This window comes from Meles meles, chromosome 5, assembly GCF_922984935.1.
Source record: "Meles meles chromosome 5, mMelMel3.1 paternal haplotype, whole genome shotgun sequence".
In the NCBI taxonomy this organism is placed as follows: domain Eukaryota; kingdom Metazoa; phylum Chordata; class Mammalia; order Carnivora; family Mustelidae; genus Meles; species Meles meles.
The window spans coordinates 100,584,989-100,607,773 of NC_060070.1; the positions used below are offsets into that span (position 1 = coordinate 100,584,989).

The 22,785-nt window shown below is 41.6% G+C and overlaps 1 protein-coding gene across 1 annotated transcript in view; it reads left to right on the forward strand.

Moving 5' to 3' along the window:
* Positions 1 to 19,581, forward strand: part of EFHC1 (EF-hand domain containing 1) — a 59,080-nt gene extending 39,499 nt beyond the window's left edge. Inside the window, exons 10-12 of the mRNA XM_046005835.1 lie at positions 15,141 to 15,284; positions 17,873 to 18,083; positions 19,432 to 19,581. Of these exons, the coding sequence (XP_045861791.1) occupies positions 15,141 to 15,284; positions 17,873 to 18,083; positions 19,432 to 19,503 (427 nt within the window). The 3' untranslated portion in view covers positions 19,504 to 19,581. The remainder of the gene's footprint in view (positions 1 to 15,140; positions 15,285 to 17,872; positions 18,084 to 19,431) is intronic.
* Positions 19,582 to 22,785: the final 3,204 nt, after the last annotated feature.

Consider the following 22,785-nt stretch of genomic DNA (forward strand, 5'->3'; position numbering starts at 1 on the left):
TGTGTCAAATGGGGATTTAGCAGTGTGGGCGGATCCAAGTGGGATTTCCTCCATTTCAGTGGAATGGAAAGGGCAGGAGAATCCAATGGGAGGGGATTTTAGAGTGCGAGGATGGCAGCTACTTGTGGTGAGCACAACGTAAGGTATCAACTTGCTGACCACTATGTTGTGCACCTGAAACTGTGTCAACTCTGCAGAAATCAAATTAAAGAAGAAAAAAATGAATGGGAGGAGAGGAATTTGAGGCCAGAAGTATAGACAACTTTTTTGAGGAATTTTTTGTGCAAAGGGGAAGAAACATGGGCAGTAGCTGACAGAGGAACAGGAGAAGTTTTTGCTTATTTTTAAGATAAAATGAACAACAGCATGTTTATACATACATGGGGATGATTGTGCTGAGAGGGCAATTGACAAATGTGTAAGAGGGGAGCTTTGTGGAGTATGTGTGAGAGATCGGACAAGGAACCTGGTGGGGGAATGGGCTTTAAGATAGAAGCACCAAGCATTCATCTCTGGCACTCACTCTCAAACGTTCTGGTCTCAGAGCACCTGTATACTCCTAAAAATTAGGACCACAAAGAGTTTTTTGCGTGTGTGGATATAAATAGATATAAACTTGATATTTACCATAATGAAAACTATATCTGAGAAATTAAATACTCATTAATTTGTTTTAAAAAATAATAAACCCATTCCATGTTAACACAAATAATAGCATTTTATTTAAAAAAAACGATATTTTCCAAATGGGAAAAAAAAGGAATGTCATTTTCTGCAAGTTTTATATTTCTGTAAGTCTCTTTAATATCTGAATTTATTAATAGAAGACAGCTGGATTTTCTTCTGCCTCTGTATTCAGATTGCTGTGATATCATTCATCATATAACCTTTGGAAAACTCCATTGTGCATTTGTGAGAAAACTAAAAGTTAAAAAGCAGATAATACTGGTTTAGTATTACTATGAGAATAGTTTTGACCTCACAGATCCCAAAAGGATCTCAGGAGCCTCCAGGAGTCCTAGAATTACTCTTGGAAACCTTGATCTATGACAACAAGCAGGAAGGTGGAGTGTGTGTGTACAGCACCTGGGAGGTGCGTGGGTATGGTTGAGGGGCCTTTCTGGGTGTTTTGTTTTCAGAGTCCTAGTACCATAAGAAGAATAAGGACGGGGACATGCTGGAGGTTTCAGGAGAGAGGAAGAGTTGTGATTCGTACCATTCTACTGACTATATCAATAAAATATAAAAATAAAATGAAAATAAATACATACCATTATTTTATCTACTAAGAAATTGTCAATTATAAGTGACCTTCACCATTAATTAAAAAATGCCTCCTACTTCCAGACATATAAAAGGTGCGAAACAAATGTCACAGGCCTAATGAAATATAGCAGCTGTCTAGGAAAGTGGGAGGCGCATGTTCCAGAGAAGCATGGTTTGGTGACTGGGCAGCCTTAAGGGCCAAGGGAAGATTCACAGTCATATATCTAATTCACGTGCTTCTCAAAAGTTTTTTCCTGTAATTTCCCCATGTCTATGCAAACACCAGCAATGCTGGAAAGCTTTTTGCCTTGGCATACCACCAGTAGACTCTTTTTTCATCATTGCTAAATGAAGAAAAAGAAGACAGTGTGTGGCACTCAGGTTAAGATACCGATTAAAAATAAAGAGAAATTCAAGTTCTGGGTTAAGCGGTCCATCACCATCCCTGTTTTGACCCTCTTCTTCCCTCCCTTCTCTCGTGGGTCAGATAGTAAGGGAAAATGCCTGAAGGTAGTATGAATCTCAGTGCCGCACCTTCCATGTCTTCTAGCCATTCTGACTTTGGTTCCTAACTCCTCCCATCTGATCAAGAAACTGCTCCAAGGAGATACAGATCCTTTATTTGATGAATCATTGCTAAGAATCATGAAAGGGGATCTTGAGTACTTGTCAGACCTGAATACTTCTTTTGTCAAGTGTCAGTCAGAGGATGATAATATTTGGAGTTAGCCATTTTCTTTCTCTGAGCCAGAAAATTAAAAAGTGCACAGGAAATTGATTATTGACAGTATCTGAAGTTCCTTTTGGGTTTTGGGTCCTTGTTGCAGTATATGGACCTCAGACTTGCAAAAAGACAAATGCTCATAAGTCCACACCTCTACACGAAAGCCTCATGTATTCCTATATCCTTGCTTAACCAGCATCCCCTTTTGCGCTGTCATTTTCAAGAGGAGGCCTCTCCCCTGCTCAATGAGCTTTTTCATCTTTTTTCAGTTTTAGCCACTTTTCCCATACAAACATTCCCAAGTGTTCTCATTTTTTTCTGTTTTATTTATGCCCCAAGCTCTTCCATATTCAATTTGCAGTTGGTCTCAAATATGAGACCAAATAATCCAAGGTAAGTTCCTTCAATTTTCTCAGTCTTCACCTTAGAGAATTCCCGAACTATTACTCCTCTTTCTTTACCTTCTTATCAAAGACAAGTAGCTCCCATTTCTCCAGATTTAATTATTCTGTTTTGGGTCTGTAACCACCTCCTTTCTGACTGCTTTCTTGAAGGTCACCAATCACTTCCAGATTTCAATGGTCTCTTGTCATTTTTTCATTAGTTCAACAGATATATGAGCTTGGGGCTTGTGCCAGACCTTATTATTCATATATATATGAATATATATATATATTTGATATATATATATTTGCTCAAGCAAATATATGAGCGTGTAGGGAGCTCATAGTGTAGGATGGGATGGCAAATATTTTTAGTAAGGAGACAAGTAGTAAATAGTTTAGGCTTTGGGGGCCACACCATCTCTGTTGGAACCACTCAACTCTGCCCTTCCAGGGTGAAAGCAGCAGTCATAGGCAATGTGTAAATGAAGGTGTGGCTGAATGACAATTAAACTTTCTTTAGAACAGGCAGCAGGTTGATTTTGAATTATTATAGTTTGCCAAGTCCCTGGTCTAGTGTTTAGCCTTTTTTTGATCTACATGTAAGTCACTTTTTACCATCGCCGCCCCCCTTAATTTATTCTAAGACTTTTCTTAAAAAATTTTAGCAAATGGTGTTTTGCTAGTTTCAGGTATATAATATACTCAGCTACTATATACATCACTGGGTGTTAATCACCATTTGTCTATTGATTTTTGTATCCCATGGCCTTACTGAATTCTGTATCAGTTCTAGCAGGTTTTTTTTTTTTTTTTTGTGGAGACTTTAGGGTTTTCTATAAATAGTATCATGTCATCTGCAAATGTGACAGTTTAACTTCTTCCTTATCAGTTTGGATGCCTTTTATTCCTTTCTCTTGTCTAATTGCTATGGTTAGCACTTCCAGTACCATGTTGAATAAAAGTGGTGAGAGTGGACAATTTTTGTCCTATTCTTCATGTTAGGGGAAAAGCTCTGTTTTTTATAGAGGTAGAGATGTTGAGGGTTTTTATCGTGAATGGATATTGTACTTGGTCAAATGTTTTTATTGCATATATTGAAATAATCATATGGTTTTTATCCTTTTCTCTTATTGATGTGATGTATCACACTGATTTGTGAATATTGAGTCATGCTTGCATCCTGGGAATAAATTCCACTTGATCATGGTGAATGATTTTTTTTTTTAAATGTTTTGTTGGATTTGGTTTCCTAATACTTTTTTGAGGAATTTTGCATCTATGCTCATCAGAGATATTGGCTTGTAGTTTTCTCTCCCTCTGTTTTTTTGTAATGTTTTTATCTGGTATTGGTATCAGGGTAATGCTGGACTTATGGAATGAATTTGGAAGCTTTCCTGGCTCCTCTTTTTTTCTTTGAAGACTTTATCTATTAATTTGTCAGAGAAAGAGATTGAGAGAGAAAGAGAGAAAGCACAAGCAGGGAGAGCAGCAGGCTGAGAGAGAAGCAGGCTCCCCACTGAACAAGGAGCCTGACATGGGACTCGATCCCAGGACCCTGGGATCATGACCTGAGCCGAAGGCAGACGTTTAATCCACCAAGCCACCCAGGCATCCTGATTTTTTTTAAAAGTTTGAGAAGAACAGGTATTAAGTCTTCTTTATTTTTTAAATTTATTTTTATTTAAATTCAACTAAAAGACATATAATACATCATTAGTTTTTGATGTAATGTTTAGTGATTCATTAGTTGCATATAACACCTAGTCTTCTTTAAATATTTGGTAGAATTGGAGTGCCTGGGTGGCTCAGTGAGTTAAGTGTCTGACTCTTCACTTGATCTTAGCCAAAAAGTTGTGAAGCTGTAAGTGTCGGACTCTTGATTTTGGCTCAGTTCATGATTTCAGGGCTGTGAGATTAAGCCTCATGTCAGGCTCCTTCCTGAGCATGGAGCCTACTTAAGAGTCTCTCCCTTTCCATCTGCTCCTCCCCCACACCACCCTCTCTTAAAAAAAAAAATTTTTTTTGGTAGAATTCATGTGACGCCATCTGGTCCTGGACTTTTCTTTTTTGAGGGTTTTTTGGTTACTGATTCAATTTTATTGTTGGCAATCATTCTGTTCAAATTTTTACTTCTTGATTCAGTTTTGGGAGGTTATATATTTCTAGGAATTTATCTATTTCTTCTAGGTTGTTTGATTTGTTAGAATATTATAAAAAATTATATGCCTTTACAGTCGTTTGAATTTCTGTGGGGTCCACATCCTTTTTTTTTTTTTTTTTAATTGAGTCTGGCTAAAGGTTTATCAATTTTGTTGACCTTTTCAAAGAACCAATTCCTGGTTTCATTGTACCATTCTAGTTGGTTTCTGCCCTAATCTTATTATTTCCCTTTATTGGTTTGGAGTTTTGTTTGTCCGTTTTCTGGTTTCTTTAGATTTAAGGGTAGTTTGTTTATTTGAGATTTCTCTTGCTTCTTGAGTAGGCCTGTATGGCTATAAAGTTCTTTCTTAGAACTGCTTTTGCTACATCCCAAAGATTTTTAGACCATTGTGTTTTCGTTTTCTTTCGTCTTTATGTATTTTTTTATTTGCTCTTTGATTTCTTGGTTGACCTAGTCATTGTTTAGTTGCATGTTATTTAACCTCCACGTATTTGTGTTATTTTCAGATTTTTTTTTTCTTGTGGTTGATTTCTAGTTTTATGGTATTGTGGTCAGAAAAGATGCATGGTATGACTTCAGTCTTTTTGAATTTGTTGACACTTGTTTTGTGGCCAAACATACAGTCTCTCTGGAGAACATTCCATATGCACTCAAAAAGAATGTGTAATCTGTTTAGGATGGAATGTTCTGAGTTTATCTCTTCAGTCCATCTGGTCTAGTGTGTCATTCAAAGCCACTATTTCTTTGTTGATTTTCTGTTTGGATGATCTATCTGTTGATGTCAGTGGGGTGTTAAAGTCCCTTACTATTATTGCATTACTATTGTTTACTTCCTTTTTGTTTGTTTTAACTGCGTTATGTTATGTTGGGTGCATAAATATTTATAATTGCTATATCTTCTTGTTGGAGTATTCCCTTTATATAATGTCCTTCTTTGTCTCCTCTTACAGTCTTTGTTTTAAAGTCTGTTTTTTCTGGGACACCTGGTGGCTCAGCTGATTAAGCGTCCCACTCTTGGTTTTGGCTCAGGGTTGTGAAGTGACCTCAGGGTCGTGAAATTGAGCCATATATCAGCCTCCCCCACTCAGCAAGGAGACTTCTACCCTCTCCCTTTGCCCTTCTCCTTGCTTGTACACACTCTCTCAAACAAATCTTAAGAAATAATAAAGTCTATTTTGTCTGATATAAGTATTGCTACCTTGGCTTTCTTTTCACTGCCATTTGGATGAGAAATGCTTTTCCATCCCTTCACTTAATTTGCATGTGTCTTTAGATCTGAAATGAGCCTCTTATAGCCAGTGTAATATATAGATGGATCTTGCTTTTTGTTTTTATTTATTTTTAAATTTTTTTTTAAGTAGGCTCTATGCCCAGCATGGAGCCCACTGTGGGGCCTGAACTGACGACCCTGAAATCAAGACCTGAGCTGAGATCAAGAGTAGGACACTTAACTGACTGAACCACTCAGGCACCACTGGGTCTTGCTTTTCTGTCCATTCCATCAATCACCCTATGTCTTTTGATTGGACTATAGTCCATTTACATTCAAATTGATTACTGATGGATATGTGCTTATTGCCATTCTGTTCCTGTTTTATGACTGTTTTTGTATTTCATCTGTGTCCTTTCTTCTCTTGTGCTCTGCTCTCCTGATTTGCTGGCTTTCTTTAGTGATATACTTGAATTCATGTCTCTTCATTTTTTGCATATCTGTTACCAGTTTTTGATTTGCAGCCACCATTAGGACTGCATATAGCATCTGCAGGTAGCACTCTATATTAAGCTAATGTTCGCTTAAGTTTGAACCCATTTGAAAAGCACTCAATTTTTGCTCCTCTCCCCTCCATGATTAGGTGTATGGTATCCTATTTAACATCCTTTTATTTTTTTTAATCCCTTAACTAATTTGTATATATATGCTTAATTTTACTGCTTTTGTGCTTCCTTCTTTTTTAAAATCCTACTTATGGTTTTTCTTTTCATTGGAAGAGTCCCCTTTAACATTTCATGCAGGGCTGATTTAGTGGTAATGAATTCCATTAGCTTTTGTTTGTCTGAAAAACTCTCTCTATCCTAAATGATAGCCTTGCTGCACAGAGTTCTGTTGAATGCAGGGTTTTCTTCTTTCGGCTCTTTGAATATATGCCTTCTGGCCTTCAGAATTGCTGCTAAAAAATTAACAGATAGCTTTATAGGGATTCCTTGGGATGTAACTGTTTTCGTTTCTCTTGTTGCTTTTAAGATTCTCTTCATTATTACTTTTTGCCATTTTAATTACTGTATGTCTTGATGTGGACTTCCTTAGGTTGATTTTGTTGGGGCCTTCCCATGCCTCCTGGATGTAGATTTCTGTATCCTTCCCCAAATTCAGGAAATTTCCAGCTATTATTTCTTCAACCACATTTTCTTCCACCTTTGATCTCTCTTCTCCTTCTGGGATTCCTATAATCTGGATGTTTCTACACTTGACAGTGTTCTTGTGTTCCTTAATCCATTTTCATTTATTATTATTTTTTCTCTCTCCTGCTTAGCTGATTGCTCTCCTGAACTGTCTCCAGGTCGCTGATTTGTTCTTCTGCTTGTTCTAGGCTAATATTTTATTCCTTTTAGTGTACAAAAAATATGTATCTATAGTATATATGTTAATATATAAATTATGTATTTATAAAATCTATATATTTTATTTTAGTTTTTGATTTCTTCATCTATGTAATTGGTTCTTTTCAGTGTTTTCTGTCTCTTTGTTGAAGGTCTCACGGAGGTCATCCACTCAAGTCCAATGATTCTTTATGAGCATTATTTTAAATTCTCTGTTAGGTATATTACTTATCTCTGTTTTGTTTGGCTCTCTTGCTGTGATTTTGTTTTGTTCTTTCATTTGGGATGTATTATTTGGTCTCCTCATTTTGTCTTACTCTCTGTCTCTTGCCTTCAGTCCAGTTGTCTGCAGTGGTTCTCTTTGCTCGTGGCAGTGTTTGGTCCCTTTGGTATTAGTGGGCCAGTCTGGGGCCACCTTGGGTTTGAGTTGAGTCAGACCATGCATTTGCCAAAGCTGTAGTAGCACTAAACTGCAGGGCACTGAGAAATTTTCATTGGTGGGCAGGGTCTGTAGTCAGACCAGATGTCTGGCCCCAGCCTACTGCTGGGGTTATAGTCCAAATGGTGTGTATGAGGTGATCATCCCCTCTCCCTGGGGCAGGCGTCACTTTGGAGTGGTGCTGGCCCATCTGGGCTGCTTGCACCCTGCCTGGCTTGTGGCACCACTTTGGATGGACTCCTGCCGAGGTCAGGTTGGAGGGGGCAGATTGCACTGTGCCAGCAAGGTCCATGCTGATTTTCAGTGTAAGGGGACCTGTGGCCACAATGGCAGGTAGGAAAACTCCTGCTCAGAGCAGGATGGAAAGGTCATGTCTGCAGGAGACCCCACAGATGGGATGTGCTCTTTGCAAGCTAGGTGGAGAGTGTTCATGCTGCCCTGGTTCCCACAGATGTCCTTGTATTTTAGGGAGGGGAGAATGGTACTTGCTCATTTGTTCCTTTTTTTTTTTTTTTTTTAATATTTTATTTGAGAGAGGGTGAGAAAGAGTGCGTGAACAGGGAAGGGAGGTAGAGGGAGAGGGAGAAGTAGAGTCCCCACTGAGCCTGGAGCTGATGAGAGGTTCAATCCTAGGACCCTGAAATCATGACCTGAGCTGAAATCAGCCACTTGACCAACTGAGCCACCCAGGCGCCCCTACTCTTTTGTTCTTAAAGAAGTTTCCCAAAGTTTCCAGTCCCTCCAGAACATACTCTGAGCTTAGTAAACAAATCTCCCTCCTTGATACCCCAGGTGTTTTTCAAACTGCTGCTTCTATGCTGTATCTCAGCGGGGTTCTTTGTTGTGTTGTCTCTTTAAGGGCAGAGACTCAGTTTCCTCTTGCCCTCCTGGCTCTCCCAGAGCAAAGGGGCTGATTTTTAAAGTTCCAGGTGTTAAGCCCTACTGATTGTTAGGCCCCTCTGGTTTTCAAAACCAAATGCTATGGGGATTCGTCTTCCCCAGTGAGTCCCCGGTGCCTGAAGTGTGGGGTCTGCTCATCTGTCTGCGCTCGTGGAGTCCCTCCCTCCCACAGACAGTCCTGTGGGTCTGTTTGCCTCCCAACCATGTCTCTGCCCTTCTTATCCTCTCAGTGCGGCGTCTTCTCTACATTTAGCTGGGTGTTATCTGTTCGACCACTCTTCAGATCATTTTTTGGGTTATTTACATTGATGTATTATCTAGGTGTATCCATGGGTTGAGGTGATCCTAGGACCCTCCTACTCCACCATCTTCTCTGGAAGTCTTTTTACCACTACCTTTTTGAAAAACTTTTTTGAGTTCTAGAAAGTAAGAGTCTCTGATACTCCTGCTACTTCTCTGGAAGCCTATTCTTTGTATCTTTTAAATACTTTTTGTCTACTGGGTTGATGTCTCTCAAGATCCTATTTTTGGTCCTCTTATTTGCTTTTGCTAAACTCTCTTGACAGTCTTATCTCATTGCACAGTGTCTAAATAAGCTGCTCTCCATTCTGACCATTCTCCTGATTCTAGTCCTAGATACCTGTTGGCCTTTCGATGTGTCCTCAGCCAGCGGAGTTACAGTACCTTACAATTTGTACAACCAAAAAATGAGACCATTGTCATTTTCATTTTTGTAGCACAGCTGCTTTTCCTTCTTTCTTATTCCTTCTTTCTGTCTCATAAAGTGGTGATAGCAGTGAGTTGTGCTAACATATGTAAAGCACCAGCATAGTCTCTGGCACACACAGGAGATAAGCAATAAATGTTAATTGCCCACTTTTTCTTAATCACATCAGTATTCCATCTGCCTTGATTTGAAACCTTGAAGATACCTTTGACCTCTTTTATTTTGCACCATGTTCAATATGTTAAATTCTTTTATTCCATAATATGTCTTGCCTCTGACTTCTCCTATTCATTCGCCCCACCATTTCCCAATTTAAAGCACTCAGTCAGTTAGCAACTGCATTTGTCCGCACATAATAACAGAAACAAATTTTGTTAGCTTAACCCAGTGGAGTGTTATGTTCTTCCTGGAATACAGCACCTGGAGGGAAGTGGTCTAGAGCTGGTGTGGCGGCTTTGCAATGCCAACAGAGAATTGATATTTTTTCTCCCTCTTCTCAGACATCCTTAGCAAGTAGTTTTTGCCCTCCTGCTTTTCATTCTGTGGCCACAAAGTGAATGTTCCATCTCCAGCGTTGCATGAGTCCAGGCAGGAAGAGGGGAAAGGACAAAGGGTAAAAGACTGAACAGCCAATCTCGCCATGTCTTTCCTGTTTTTAAAGTGCTTATCCAGGAGCCCCACCCAGCAACTTCTGCTGACATCTCATTTTCTGGGCTGTGTCACACAGCCACTCCTAGCGGCTGCTCCAAACAAAATAAGGACCCTGTTAGGAAAAGAAGATGAAGATTGCACAGGGAACCACCAGTGTCTGCCATACTTCCATCACGGCTTACCTTGGCGTCCACAATACCTCCTGACGTATCTTCCCATGCCCACTCTTTCCCTTGATCCACTTCATGTGCAGAGATCAGATCAGTCATCCTGGAACTCGGCTCCATATTGATCATATGACTCTTTCCCCCTCCATTTCATTGAGGTCTAAATGTATACAGTTAATATGTACAACATGGTTTGTGGCAGTTATTCACAATGTATATCAATCAAGTTAATTAACACACCCATCACCTCACATGGCTACCATTTGTGTGTGTGTGTGTGTGTGTGTAGTGGGAATGCTTAAGATCTCTTTCCAAATATCAGGTATACAGTACAATATTACTAACTGTAGCCACAGTGCTGTACATTAGACCTCCAGAACTTATTCACCTTGTTACTGATTGTTTGTACTCTTGACCAACATCACTCCCTTCCCCCAGCCCCTGGTCTTCAACATTTTTTAGATTCCACACATAAAATGAGATTATACAGTATTTGTCTTTCTCTGGGTTATTTCACAAAGCACAATATCCTTCAGGTTCATCCATGTTATCACCAATGGCAGGATTTCCTTCTTTTTTTTTTTTTTTTGACTGAGTAACATTCCATTGTGCCATGTTTTTTATATAGGTATCACATTTTTAATCTATGTTTTTTTTCCATCTATGGACATTTAGGTTGTTTTCATTTCTTGGCCATTGTGAATAATGCTGCAGTGAATATGGGAGTGCAGCGCACATGTCTCTTTGAGATCCTGATTTCATTTCCCTCAGAAATATATCCAGAAGTGGGATTGTTAGATACTATTATAGTTCTATTTTTAATTTTTTGAGGATATTCCATGACTGTTTTCCATAATGGCTATACTATTTTATATTCCTACAGTGGGAGGGTACAAGAATTCCCTTTCCTCCACAGCCTCCCCAGGTTATTGGCTCTTGTCTTTTTGATGAAGGCCATTCTAACATGTATGATATCTCATTTTGGTTTTGATTTGCATTTCCCTCAAGATTAGTGATCTTGAGCATCTTTTCATGTTCTCACTGGCATTTGCATATCCTTTTCGGAAAAATGTCTACTCAGGTCGTTTGCCCATGTTTTAATTGGATTGCTTATTTTTTTGTTATTGAGTTATATGAATTCCTTCTATGTTTTAGGTATTAACTCCTTATCGGATATATGGTTTGTGCTATAGTTTGAATGTTTGTGTCCTCCCCCCAAAATTTATATGTTGATATCCTGATCCATATTAAGAGGCCATGTGATGTTATTAAGAGGTAGGGCCTTTGGAAAGTGATTAGGTCATGAGAACCCTACGAATGGGGTTAGTGTTTTTATTTAAAAACAAAACAAAACAAAACTGGGGCACCTGGGTGGCTCAGTGGGTTAAGGTCTCTGCCTTCGTCTCAGGTCATTATCCCAGGGTCCTGGGATCAAGCCTCGATCAGGCTCTCTGCTCAGCACCTGCTTCCTCGTCTCTCTCTTCCTGCCTCTCTGCCTACTTGTGATCTGTCTGTCGAATAAATAAATAAAATCTTTAAAAAAACCCAAAAAACAAAAAACACAAAAACCCAGAGAACTTGTCAGCCCCTTTCCATCATGTAAGGACACAGAGAGGAGACACTGGCTATGAACCAACAAGAGCCTTCACCAGCCACCACGTGGAATCTGGGGTTCCCTGATCCTGGACTTTTACCCTCCATAACTGAGAAAAATAAATCTGTTGTTTTTAAGCTACCCAGTCTCTGGTATTTTGTTAGACTAGCCTGAAGAGACTAAGACAGTTTGTAAATATTTTCTCCCATTTCATAGGTTGCCTTGTCATTTTGTTGATTTTTTTTTTTTCTTTTGTGCAGAAACTTTTTTGGTTTGATATAGTGCCACTTGTTTGTCTTGCTTTTGTTGACTGTGTTTTTTGGTGCCCAAAAAATCATTGCCAAGACTAATGTCAAGGAGCTTTTTTCTTTTGTTTACTTCTACGGAGTCCAAATCCCAGGCTTTGTGTTTAAGTCTTCAATCACTTTGAGTTAATTTTTGCGAGTTCTATAAAATAGAGATCCCATTTCATTCTTTTGTGGGGATACCCAGTTTTCCCAGCCACTTACTGAAGAGACTGTCCTGCCCCATTGTGTTCTTGGCACCTTTGTCAAAGACAGTTGAGCATACATGCACGAGCTTATTTCTGGGCTCTATTCTGTTCCATCGGCTTATGTGTCTCTTTTTATGCCAGTCCCAGGTAGTTTTGACTACAGTAGCTTTGTTTTTTTGGTGTGTGTGTTTTTTTAAGATTTTATTTATTTATTTGTCAGAGAGATAGAGAGAGCACAGGCAGGCAGAGTGGCAGGCAGAGGCAGAGGGAGAAGCAGGCTCCCCCCAGAGCAAGGAGCCCAATGCGGTACTCCATCCCGGACGCTGGGATCATGACCTGAGCCGAAGGCAGCCGCCTAACCGACTGAGCCACCCAGGCATCCCTGATTACAGTAGCTTTGTAATGATAGCTTGAAATCAGGAAGTGTGATGCCTCCAGCTTTGTTCTTCTTTCCTGAGACTGCTTTGGCTATTTGGGTTTTTTTGGTTCCATGAAAATTTTAGGATTGTTTTTTCTATTTCTGTGAAACATGCCATTGAAATTTTGATAAGGATTGCATTGAATTTGTAGATCGCTTTGGAGAGTATGGACATTTAAACAGTTATTAATTCTTCCAATGCAAGAACACAAGGTATCTTTTCATTTGTTTGTGCCTTTAATTTCTTTCAGTGTCTTACAGTTTTCAGTATACCTGTCTTTCATGTCCTTAAATTTATCCCTAAGTATTTTATTGTTTTTGATGCTATTATAAGTGGAATTTTAATTTTTTTTCTTTTAGATAGCTCATTGTTAATGTATAGAAACACAACTGATTTTTGTATCCTGCAACTTAACTAAATTTGTTGATTAGTTCTAACATTTTTTTGGTGGAGTTCTTCAGGTTTCCTGTACATAGTACACATCATCTGTGAACAGAGACTATTTTACTTCTTCCTGTTGTATTTGGATGCCTTTTGTTTCTTTTTCTTGCCTAATTGCTCTGGCTAGGTCTAGTTGAATGCAAACAGTAAGCATGGGCATCCTTTTCTTATTCACTATTGGGTATGATGTTAGCAGTGGGTTTGTCATATGTGGCCTTTGTAATATTGAGGTACATTTCTTCTATACCTAATTTGTTGAGAGTTTTTGTCCTGAAAGAATGTTGAATTTTGTCAGATGTTTTTCTTTATTGAGATGATATGATTTTTATCTTTCATTCTGTTAATGTGCTATATCGCATTTATTGATTTTTGTGTATGTTGGACCATTACTACATACAAAGGATAAATATAATTTGATCATGGTATGTGATCCTTTTAACGTGCTGTTGAATTTGGTTTGCCAGTGTTTTGTTGAAGATTTTTGCATCTATATTCATGAAAGATACTGGTGTATACTTTTCTTGTAGTGTCCTTGTCTGGCTTTGGTATTAGGGTAAACCTGGCCTCGTAAGATGAGCTTGTGAGTGTTCCTTTCTCTTCAGTTTTTTTGGAAGAGTTTGAGAAGGATTGTTACAAGTTTTTCTTTAAATGCTAGGTAGCATTCATCAGTGAAACCATCTGCTCCTGAGCTTTTCTTTGTTGGGAGATTTTTTTATTACCAACTCAACCTCCTTAGTTGTTATTGGCCTGCTCAGATTTTCTAGCTCAATGATTCAGTCTTAGTAGGTTTTTGTTTCTAGGAATTTACTCATTTCTTCTAGGTAATCCAGTTTGTTGATGTATAATTATTCATAATGATCTCTTATGATTCTTTGTATTTCTATGATATCAGTTGTAACATCTCTCATTTCTGATTTTGTCCTTTTTTTTTCTCAGTGCAGCTAAAAGCTTGTCAATTTTGCTTATCTTTTCACAAAACCAGCTTTTAGTCTCATGGATTTTTTTTCTATCATTTTTCGGAAATTTTACCATTTCCTTCCTTCTGCTAACTTTGTGTTTAGTTTTTTCTTTTTCTAGTTCCTTGAGGTATAAAGTTAGTGTGTTTGTTTTTCGTTGTTGTTTTGCATGACCCGGAGGTGGGAGCAGAGGAAGAGGGGAAAAAGAGAATCTGAAGCATGCTTCACACCCAGCACAGAGCCCAAATGCAGGTCTTTATCTTACAACCCTGAGCTGAAATCAAGAGGTGGATGCTTAACTGAGCCACCCAGGCACCCCAAGATCTTTTTATTCTTAATGTAGACATTTACTATGATAAACTTCCCTTTTAGAACTGCTTTTGCTGCCTCCCACATTCTAGTATGTCATATTTGCATTTTCATTTAAGATTTTTTTAAAATTTCCCTTTTGACCTTTTTTTGATTTCTTCATTGTAGTACTATTAAGAGATTTCCATCACTTAAAAACAAAACTCTGAAGTTCTTAGTCTGGTATCTAAGAACCTCCATAGTGGGTCTCCAAATGACCATCTAATTTGAGAGTTCCAGTTTACCTTCCCACAACCTCTGCACTCCAAACAGGTTTATTACACTAAGCTCTAGCGTTCTTTTTCATGCCTTTTCTCAGGCTGTTCCAGTCTGCATTTCCTTTATTTCATTCTGCCGCTCCCAAGCCCTCACATCCTTCAAGGCCTAGCTCAGATGCCACCTCCTAGTTCAGCCCTTCCTGATCCTCTCAGGTTTTGTACCTCCTCTACATGGTAATGGTCATTTTCTCCCTTGTGTGAGTAATTTTAAAGTCCATGTCTTAATTACCTTCTGGAGATCAGGATCCTTATTAGAGGCAGGTTCCTTCTAGAACTGGGCCATACATGTTCAATAAAGAGTTGTTAGATGAAAGAATACTTCTACTAGGACTGTCAGAAGAACTTTGTTTAAAGCTGACATTTCCATGTGTCTGTTAGGTACTAAGTGCTTTATATGTAATAGTTCCTGTAATTCTCACAATAATCCTCATGAGGTGACTTCCTTTCAAATCTTCCATATGACAGATGAAACTAAAGTATAGACAATTAGCTAATCTACTCAAGTTCATGTAGCCTTTCAGCGGTAAAAGCTTTTGAACCAGCTTGACTCTAGAGTTCATACTCTTTACTATAATTTCTTCTGTCTCAACAGTAAAAAGCAGCAAGAAATCGAGAACGGTGTTACTCAGCCTCCTGACTACCCAAAGCTCTGTGAGCAAGAAACTGCCTGTTCTGGGAGTGGGTCTACCTTCACTGGGACCAAGGGGAGACCTTGGATCATGGATCAAGAGCTAAGGTCAGGCCAAGGGGTTGAGGCTGAACCTTTGTGGTTGAAATGGCCACACGTTAAAGTTCTAGCACATCAAAGAGTTGCCCGCTAAACCCCCCTCCTCCCCCAACTATAAGAAAGAACAAGATTGAAGTTTCTTTGCTGCTGAAGAAAATATGTGAATTCCATTTAGTTCTTGCTAAGTAGAGGATTTTGCCAGGTTGCTCCTAGGAAAATATTCTAAGAGTGGAATGAAAACCATATCCTTCTTACCTGTGGGAGTACCATCACCCTATAAAACTCATGTTTGCTTTTATGGAAAGGAAAAGAAGGGCATTGGAGGGGTTGGCACAGAGTCTGCACCTTAAGGGTTGTGAAGACAGCCATCTCTCTCAGGCAGTCCCTGTTAAGGACAATCACTGGGCCCCTGTGTTCCTTTGTTAACATGTGGGTCTTGCAGCTTTCCTGGAGAATGGGTCCTGGTTTGTACCACCTCTGTATAGGGGCTGTGACTTTCACCAGCTCTGTCTTAAACAGTACCACCTGTTGCAAGCTCTATTTGAATTTACTCCATCGTACTCAAAGGCAGCAGACGCCATGGGCATTTTCCCTATTGTATGAAGCAGTATGGCCATCTGGCCCCTTCAGGGAAGGGAGTTATCTTCTCTTTCCCAAAATGACTGCATGATCACATGTCAAATATGTATGCTCCATGGCTCTAGCTCCTGATACACAAGACTGAAGTTTGACTATTCTCTGCCACTAAAGTAGCTCCCTGGCAGTCACATAATTCCGTATGTATGATCAGAGGTGTGCCCAACATATTCTGCTTCAATAGTGAATAATGCCAGACAGCATTTAGATACTAGAGGTTTTTATTAGAACGTCTACTGTAATTTGTCTTACTATAATCGTAACACATGCCCAGAATAAATAACTTTCAAGGAGTAAAAATTTAGAAATAGAAGTATTTCTTAAAAGCCCATTAACTCAGAGATGATTACCTCCAATATTGCTTTAATATGCATATGAAGTGGAATAATCCTGTAATCATTTTTGCACTTGATAGTATGTCATGAACATTTCTGATACGACCTGTTTTTTGAACATTTCTGATATGAACTGTTTTTTGGAGCCCTGATAATTTTTGAGTGTGTATTACATACACATGAACACACACACACACACACACACATGCTTGATACCCTCCATTCCCCACAAGTAACTACCTGTTTCATTGGTTTTAAAATCTCTTCCCAGAGTTTCTTTGCACAATACAAACAGATTTAAATGTTTTTATTCCCCTTCCAACTTTTAAACAAAATGTAGCCTTCTGTTCCCACTTTTACACCTTGATTTTCTAACAGATCTGTCTACTCTTCCTGCAACACTGTCCATGGGACATTATTATTACATTGCCTCATTGTTTTTGGATATTGTTTAACCAATTCCTCTTTTGGGGACTTTTTTTTTTTTACACCTTTAGCTGTCTCAAGACCGCTTCATTAGATTGCATCTTTGTATACAACTCATGATTATTTTCTTAGGATAAATTACTTGAAATTCTTTGCTGGGCTTTTGCTTCATGTTTTCCAAATTGTTCCTGAAAGATTCTAGCACTTTATACCTTCCCCCAGCAAGGGTTGCCAGCGGATCAAAAGGGAATTAAGTTAACAGAGGCCATTTGGAAAAGTGAACCTTTCAAATATTATACGTAGGAGGAAATAGGAACAGGAGAGCCACAGGGGACCAGAACTGTGATGGTGTGGAGGGAGAGGGTTCAGTGAGGGGTGGGCTGGTGTACTTGAAAGGACGTGTCAGAATCTGAGTGAGATGTCCATTCCGGTGTTGCCTCTGCCAGGACATCTGGGATAAGTCTCTAAGGTTTTCAAGTCTGTATTTTCATCACTGAATAAGAGAGGAGTGCTTTCTGAGTTTTTTGGGATAAAATGAGGCCCCAAAACAGGTTTATAAAGATGAAATGTGAGTCTTTTCCAGCTTCTAAAATTCTGTTTCTTGTAACAGTACTTTTGTGTTCAGAGGGAAAAAATACTGGGCTTCTGCTTATCCTGGGCTGTGTTTTGAAGGGACAGACCTCCCTCTTTCTAATCCTGTGGGTTACTCTCCTCTCTCTCCATTTCAGTAAATGCTAAGCCTAACTTCCTCAATCCACCATTTTCCATAAAATTCAGAGTGAACTGGAGACAGCATGCTAAAGGTAGGAGATTTCTGATTGTGTGAGTTCTGGAACACTCCTGTACCTTTAGACCTTGTCACACAGATGGAGGTCCACGTGCAATAGTGTTCAGCAGCAGCAGGTGACTCGCACAAACACCAAATGTGGGGAGGTGCTGGCGGTAGGTCTGGCTTTGGTGGTGCTGCGGTGTAACAGGTAGCAGCTGGGGAGGCTGAGCTTCTGCTCAGAAACCCCCTGACCAGGCTCCCCAGTCACCAGCCAGCCCCTGCAGGCAGCTGTCCAGTTACTGGTCAGCTTCATGTCAGACCGCTTGTCGTTAGAAGCTTCCCCAGCTTCACCAAAGGAGAACTTGGGTCACTGAGCTGAGACTGGTCAAGAGTAAACAAGAAGCCCAGGCATTTCCTTTCCTTCTCTACAGCAAGCAAACTCCAGAGGATCCCGGTGTGCAAGAACTGGAGGCATTAATAGACACAATCCACAAGCAACTGAAAGATCATCCGTGCAAAGACAACATTCGCGAAGCATTTCAAATTTATGACAAGGAAGCTTCAGGATATGTTGACAAGGAGATGTTCTTTAAAATCTGTGACTCTCTCAACCTGCCAGTTGACGATTCCTTGATTAAGGAGGTCAGTAGGAGTTGCCCTGCTGGGTTGATTGTAGAGACTGTGAACACCCATTGGTTCTCTCCCAGAGGCCACTACGTGTGTGTTTTAACAGGAAAATTTAAGACGTTTGAATCATACCTCCTATTTGGCCTAATTATGGTGTTTTCCCTGGATTCTCACACTGGGATTCTTTCATCATGGCTGCTGTAGGGCCTCTTTTTAAGGGGATATGGGCTACATGGCACAGAGTGGTGGGTGAGCCATGTCTGGCTGAAGGAGGGGGCAGCCTGTGACTCCCACCCCCCAGCCAGTGCCTCTGTTAGCTCAGCAGTACAGCTGGCACGGGAGAGGGCAGTGGTGTCTGTCAGTCAGGGGTAGCCCAGGGCTGGCTGCACATGGAGGAAGGACATGGACGTTCTCCTCCTAGAATGTCCATGAGTGAGTTGAAGAGGGGGGTTCTGCGCCTTTGTTTCATTAGAAATCTCTTTGGCCAAGGCTTCCCTGGAACTCAGAACAAAATTTCTCCCATGATTGTGTGACTGTGACTTATCATTGAGACTTCTCCCTGATAAAAACCCTGCTGTAGACCTTCTTAAAGATTTTTGAGCAAAAAGGGATGTTCGGAAGTGAAGACTCCTTTAGGGGAGGGAGGCTGTCATGTGGCATTGGAGGGGCTAGGCTGGAGAGGAGGATTTTTCAGATATTGGAACACACGCAGGGAGGGCAAGAGGGCAGATAGAAGAAAACATGTTCACTTGGGCAAATGTCCGTTTTGCTTCCCAAATCTCCAGAATGACAGCATGCCCAGCTTTTGATTTTTAAGTCATTTGTACTGTTTGTGAACTTGACTTAGGAGAGCGGAATTGTGGTCAGCAGGCACGGGGGTAAGGAAGGTATGGGTGGCAAGGATTTGCACATGGAAAGGTAACCACAGCAGATCAGGCTATTCCCCCCACAATGGAACTTCTTAGAATGGTTTGTGCAGTGACGTAAGGCTTCTTGGCCTTTGAGCTAATGTCAATGAGAAGTGACGGAGCTAGATTCTTCTATTAGCCTGTGGTAACAGCAGTTTGCTATTTTAAGAGTTTTACTCTGGGCAGACTGGGTGGACAAAGCTCGTATTTGAATACAAAAATAATTAAAAGTGCTCTGGAAATGACAATGTTCTTATAAATGTGAGTCCTGAAATCTCTGACAGGCTATTGGCCCCCCCTGAGTTTCAGTTTCACTAAGTTGAAGATGAGGATTGTGTCTGCCCTACCTGCCAGGTTCACAGGAGCATTTTAGAATCCACGGATACAAACTCTGACTTGGTTTATAAAGGCTGGGGATGCTACTCTGCTCACCTACTCTCCGCTCTCTCTTGCAGTTGATCAGGCTGTGCTCACACGGAGAAGACAAGATCAACTACTATCACTTTGTCCGTGCTTTCTCAAACTGACCTGGCTGGACGGAGAACAGTAGGACGTTTTGAGGTTGGATCTACATTTTGATACACCTTGTGCATTTCATAGAGGCATTCATAGGGCTCTTAAAATTGTATTTTTTGGTTCTTAGATTGAAATCTAAGAATAAGTCTAAATTAAATTGGATCTTTTAAGAGCTAAGATTGGTGCTTTATTTAGGGAGGTAGGTTATTGTGATGGTTAATTTTGTGTCAACTTGTCGGGGCCATGGGGTGCCCAGGTGTTTGGTTTCTAGGTGTGTCCCTTTTTGGATGAGAGTAACATTTGAATTCATAGACGGAGAAAAGCAGATTGACCCAGGGGTGGGCCACATCCGGTCTCTTTAAGGCCTGAATGGAAAAAGCTGACCACTCCCCAAGTAAGAATTCCTCCTAAATTCCTTGAACTGTACCATCAACTTGTCCCTGTCTTCAGACTCAAAACTAAACACTGGCTCGTCCTAGGTCTTGTGCCTGCTGGCCTGGCCTTCAGACCAGAGCTACACCAGCCGTTCTCACAGGGCTCCAGCCTACTGGCTGCAAATCTTAGGATTTGTCAGCCTCCGTAATCACTAAAACCCATTCTTTGTAAGAAACTTCTTTCTCTACATATACGTTCCATTGGTTCTGTTTGTCTGGAGAACCCTGACTACCACAGGTGTGGAATGACTACGAGCAGAAGGAAAGCTGATTTTGTAGGGAGCAGCAGCATCTGGGGTGCCGGAACTAAGCACACAGTCTAATGCTGCTGTGAGCCGCTGTCCCCCACCACATGCCTGCTCACCCCAGTATGGGGGAAATCCGTGTTTTTCAAACTGTGGCTCTGGGCCCATTAGTAGACCTACATTTTAAAAAAATGGAATAGAAAAGAACATATCAGAGTATGGTACAAATAGGTTATATACTGGTTCACGAAACTTTTTGTTTCAACTGAGTGTGTATTTATAGGGCCATAATGGCAAATGTATTCCTTGATGTGAATTATGGTTAAAATATATAGGAAAATGCTGCTTTTTGAGAGCCTGGCTTTGAGATGGGAGGAAAATTAGGTACTGGTCCTCTGATGAGCTCTGCCTCAGCTTTTAGAACTGGGGCTGCTCCCCAGCTGAAGCCACCCCCACCTCTTTCCAGCTGCCAGCCCAGATTCTGCCCCTTTCCTCGGGCAGGGATGTAGAGGAGAGGGGAGCTGTCCCTACAGGATCCAGGACACCTGCCCTCTCAGAACGGCACCTTCTTCCTCCACTGATGAGCCAAGCCACATCCAACTAGCTTATTCAAAGGGCTATAAGACCATACACGTTGACTCCTACTTTCCTGCTCCAGGCCCATATCTCCAGAACCTGTTTTTAAATTTGTTACCCCCAGTCACTTAAGTACTGAAAGCCTAATTTCTAAATATTCAGAAATCCATTTCAGTCTAAAAATACCAAGCTCTATCCTGCCTGCCCAAACCTAGAAGCCTGTGTGTGCCTGTGTGCGTGTGTGCGTGTGTGTGTGTGTGTATGTGAGAGAGAGAGAGAGCGCAAGAGGGAAAGGGCAAAGTTTTATTTCTGTGACTTGTGAAGTCCCCATCTGGGTCAGGGCCTTCTGTGTGTCCTGTGCACTGAAAGACTGGCTCTCCCCCTGCCACCCCCAGGACAGTTTTTGTGTGATCGTAGGACCCGCCCCCAAGAAAGGTCGCCGTGCACCCTCAGATGCCTCTCTCTCCATCTCCCCATCTCCAGCGTGCCTGGTTCTAACAGCACGTTCCCTCCATGTTCCTCCTTCTTCTCTCCAGAGGCCCTCCGCATGGGGGCTCCCCTCGGGCTTCCCCTCCCAGGGCCTCCACTCTTGCCAGTGTGTCCGCTAGACTGCTCTCTGGGCTGTCAGTTACAGCTGGTCCCTTTGCTGGAGACTCCCTGGAGGTTAGAATGCGGTACTGACTCTCCCGCTCTGAGCTCCAGGGCACTCCGGGCACCTCCCACACTTAGCTTGTGGACCTACCGCACTCCAGGGACTTCTCCACAACCCATGGGAGAGGGACATTCGCAAAACTTTGGATCCTCAGTCCTTCCTGGATCTGCACCAACTGCAGCAGATGGAGGTACCTGCTGACTTTGGTCCTTAGCTAAAAAGGGAGACATTAGGAAAATGTCCTCTTACTCACCTTTTGAGGTCCCAGTGCTCCTCACCCTTCTCGCCTCGTTGGGACAGTTCTTCTCTTGGTTCCCTATACGTGTGCCCCTGTGAACATCCAGGGCCTCAAGCTGGGCTGAGGACGGCCCGCCCCGCTCACCTACAGGCCTTCAACTCCTGCTCCTTTCCTCCCCACTTTCACCCGAGCCAGGAAGCTCCATCACCAGGTCCAGAAGCCACTCCCCAGAAGACCAGAGCCATCAGGTCACTTCTGGGGTTCCCACCTCCCTGCTCAGCCCCATGAGCTTAGATTAGACAGCTGAAGGTAGAGCCACACAAGCAAATCATTCTCCTGGATTCCAAATGGCACCGCAGCCACCTGAGGTCACGGAGGCTACAGTCGCCCCCGCATGCAGTGGGGTCCTGGCTGAGGTGACAGAAGAGCAGAGCGTTAGCCTGCAGCAAGCACTGTAGCGGCCGCCTGGCAGGGGAGACAAGCCACCTCACTCTTCGCGTCTGCCACAGAGGCCACTGAGCGCTGTGGCTGTCCACTCTAACTGAACGATGGTGACAGGATGGCTTGGGATGGCTTATGGGTTCGGGGCTAGGAAAATCTGCCCTGCGGGTGAAGATGGGCTCTGAATTAGCAGCTGCTGTCTACACCACCTAGGACCCTGGAAAATACCAGCTCATCGGGGTGTATCAAACCTGTACCTATAAGCTTTGAGGGCATTTGGGACCAACAGGTGGACAAGACCTCTCTAAATGTTTCCAGGGAATCAAGGACCACTGAAGAGCCACAGTACACGTGCTCAGTACAGAAAACAAAACAAGCCCCCCCCCCAGTGCTTTATCTGTACCATGAACTCAGCACTGACCGTCCCTAAATCTCACCACCACCACTCCCTGCAAAAACAAACAGCAAGCACACAACCCCCAAAACTGTAGAACACAGATGAGCCAACAGGCCCAGAAAGGTGAACTAGTGTCCTCTGGACTGAAACCCAGGTCTGCAGCAGAGCTTGCCCTCCATGGGTCCCTCAGCTTCACCTCAGGTGAACACTTCCTATGCAAGCCTCATGCCCTGAGGGGGTCCATGGCTAACTGCCTCCTGTAGCTGCGCTCCTCCCCTGCACTCTCTGAAGAACATTCTGGAAAACAAAC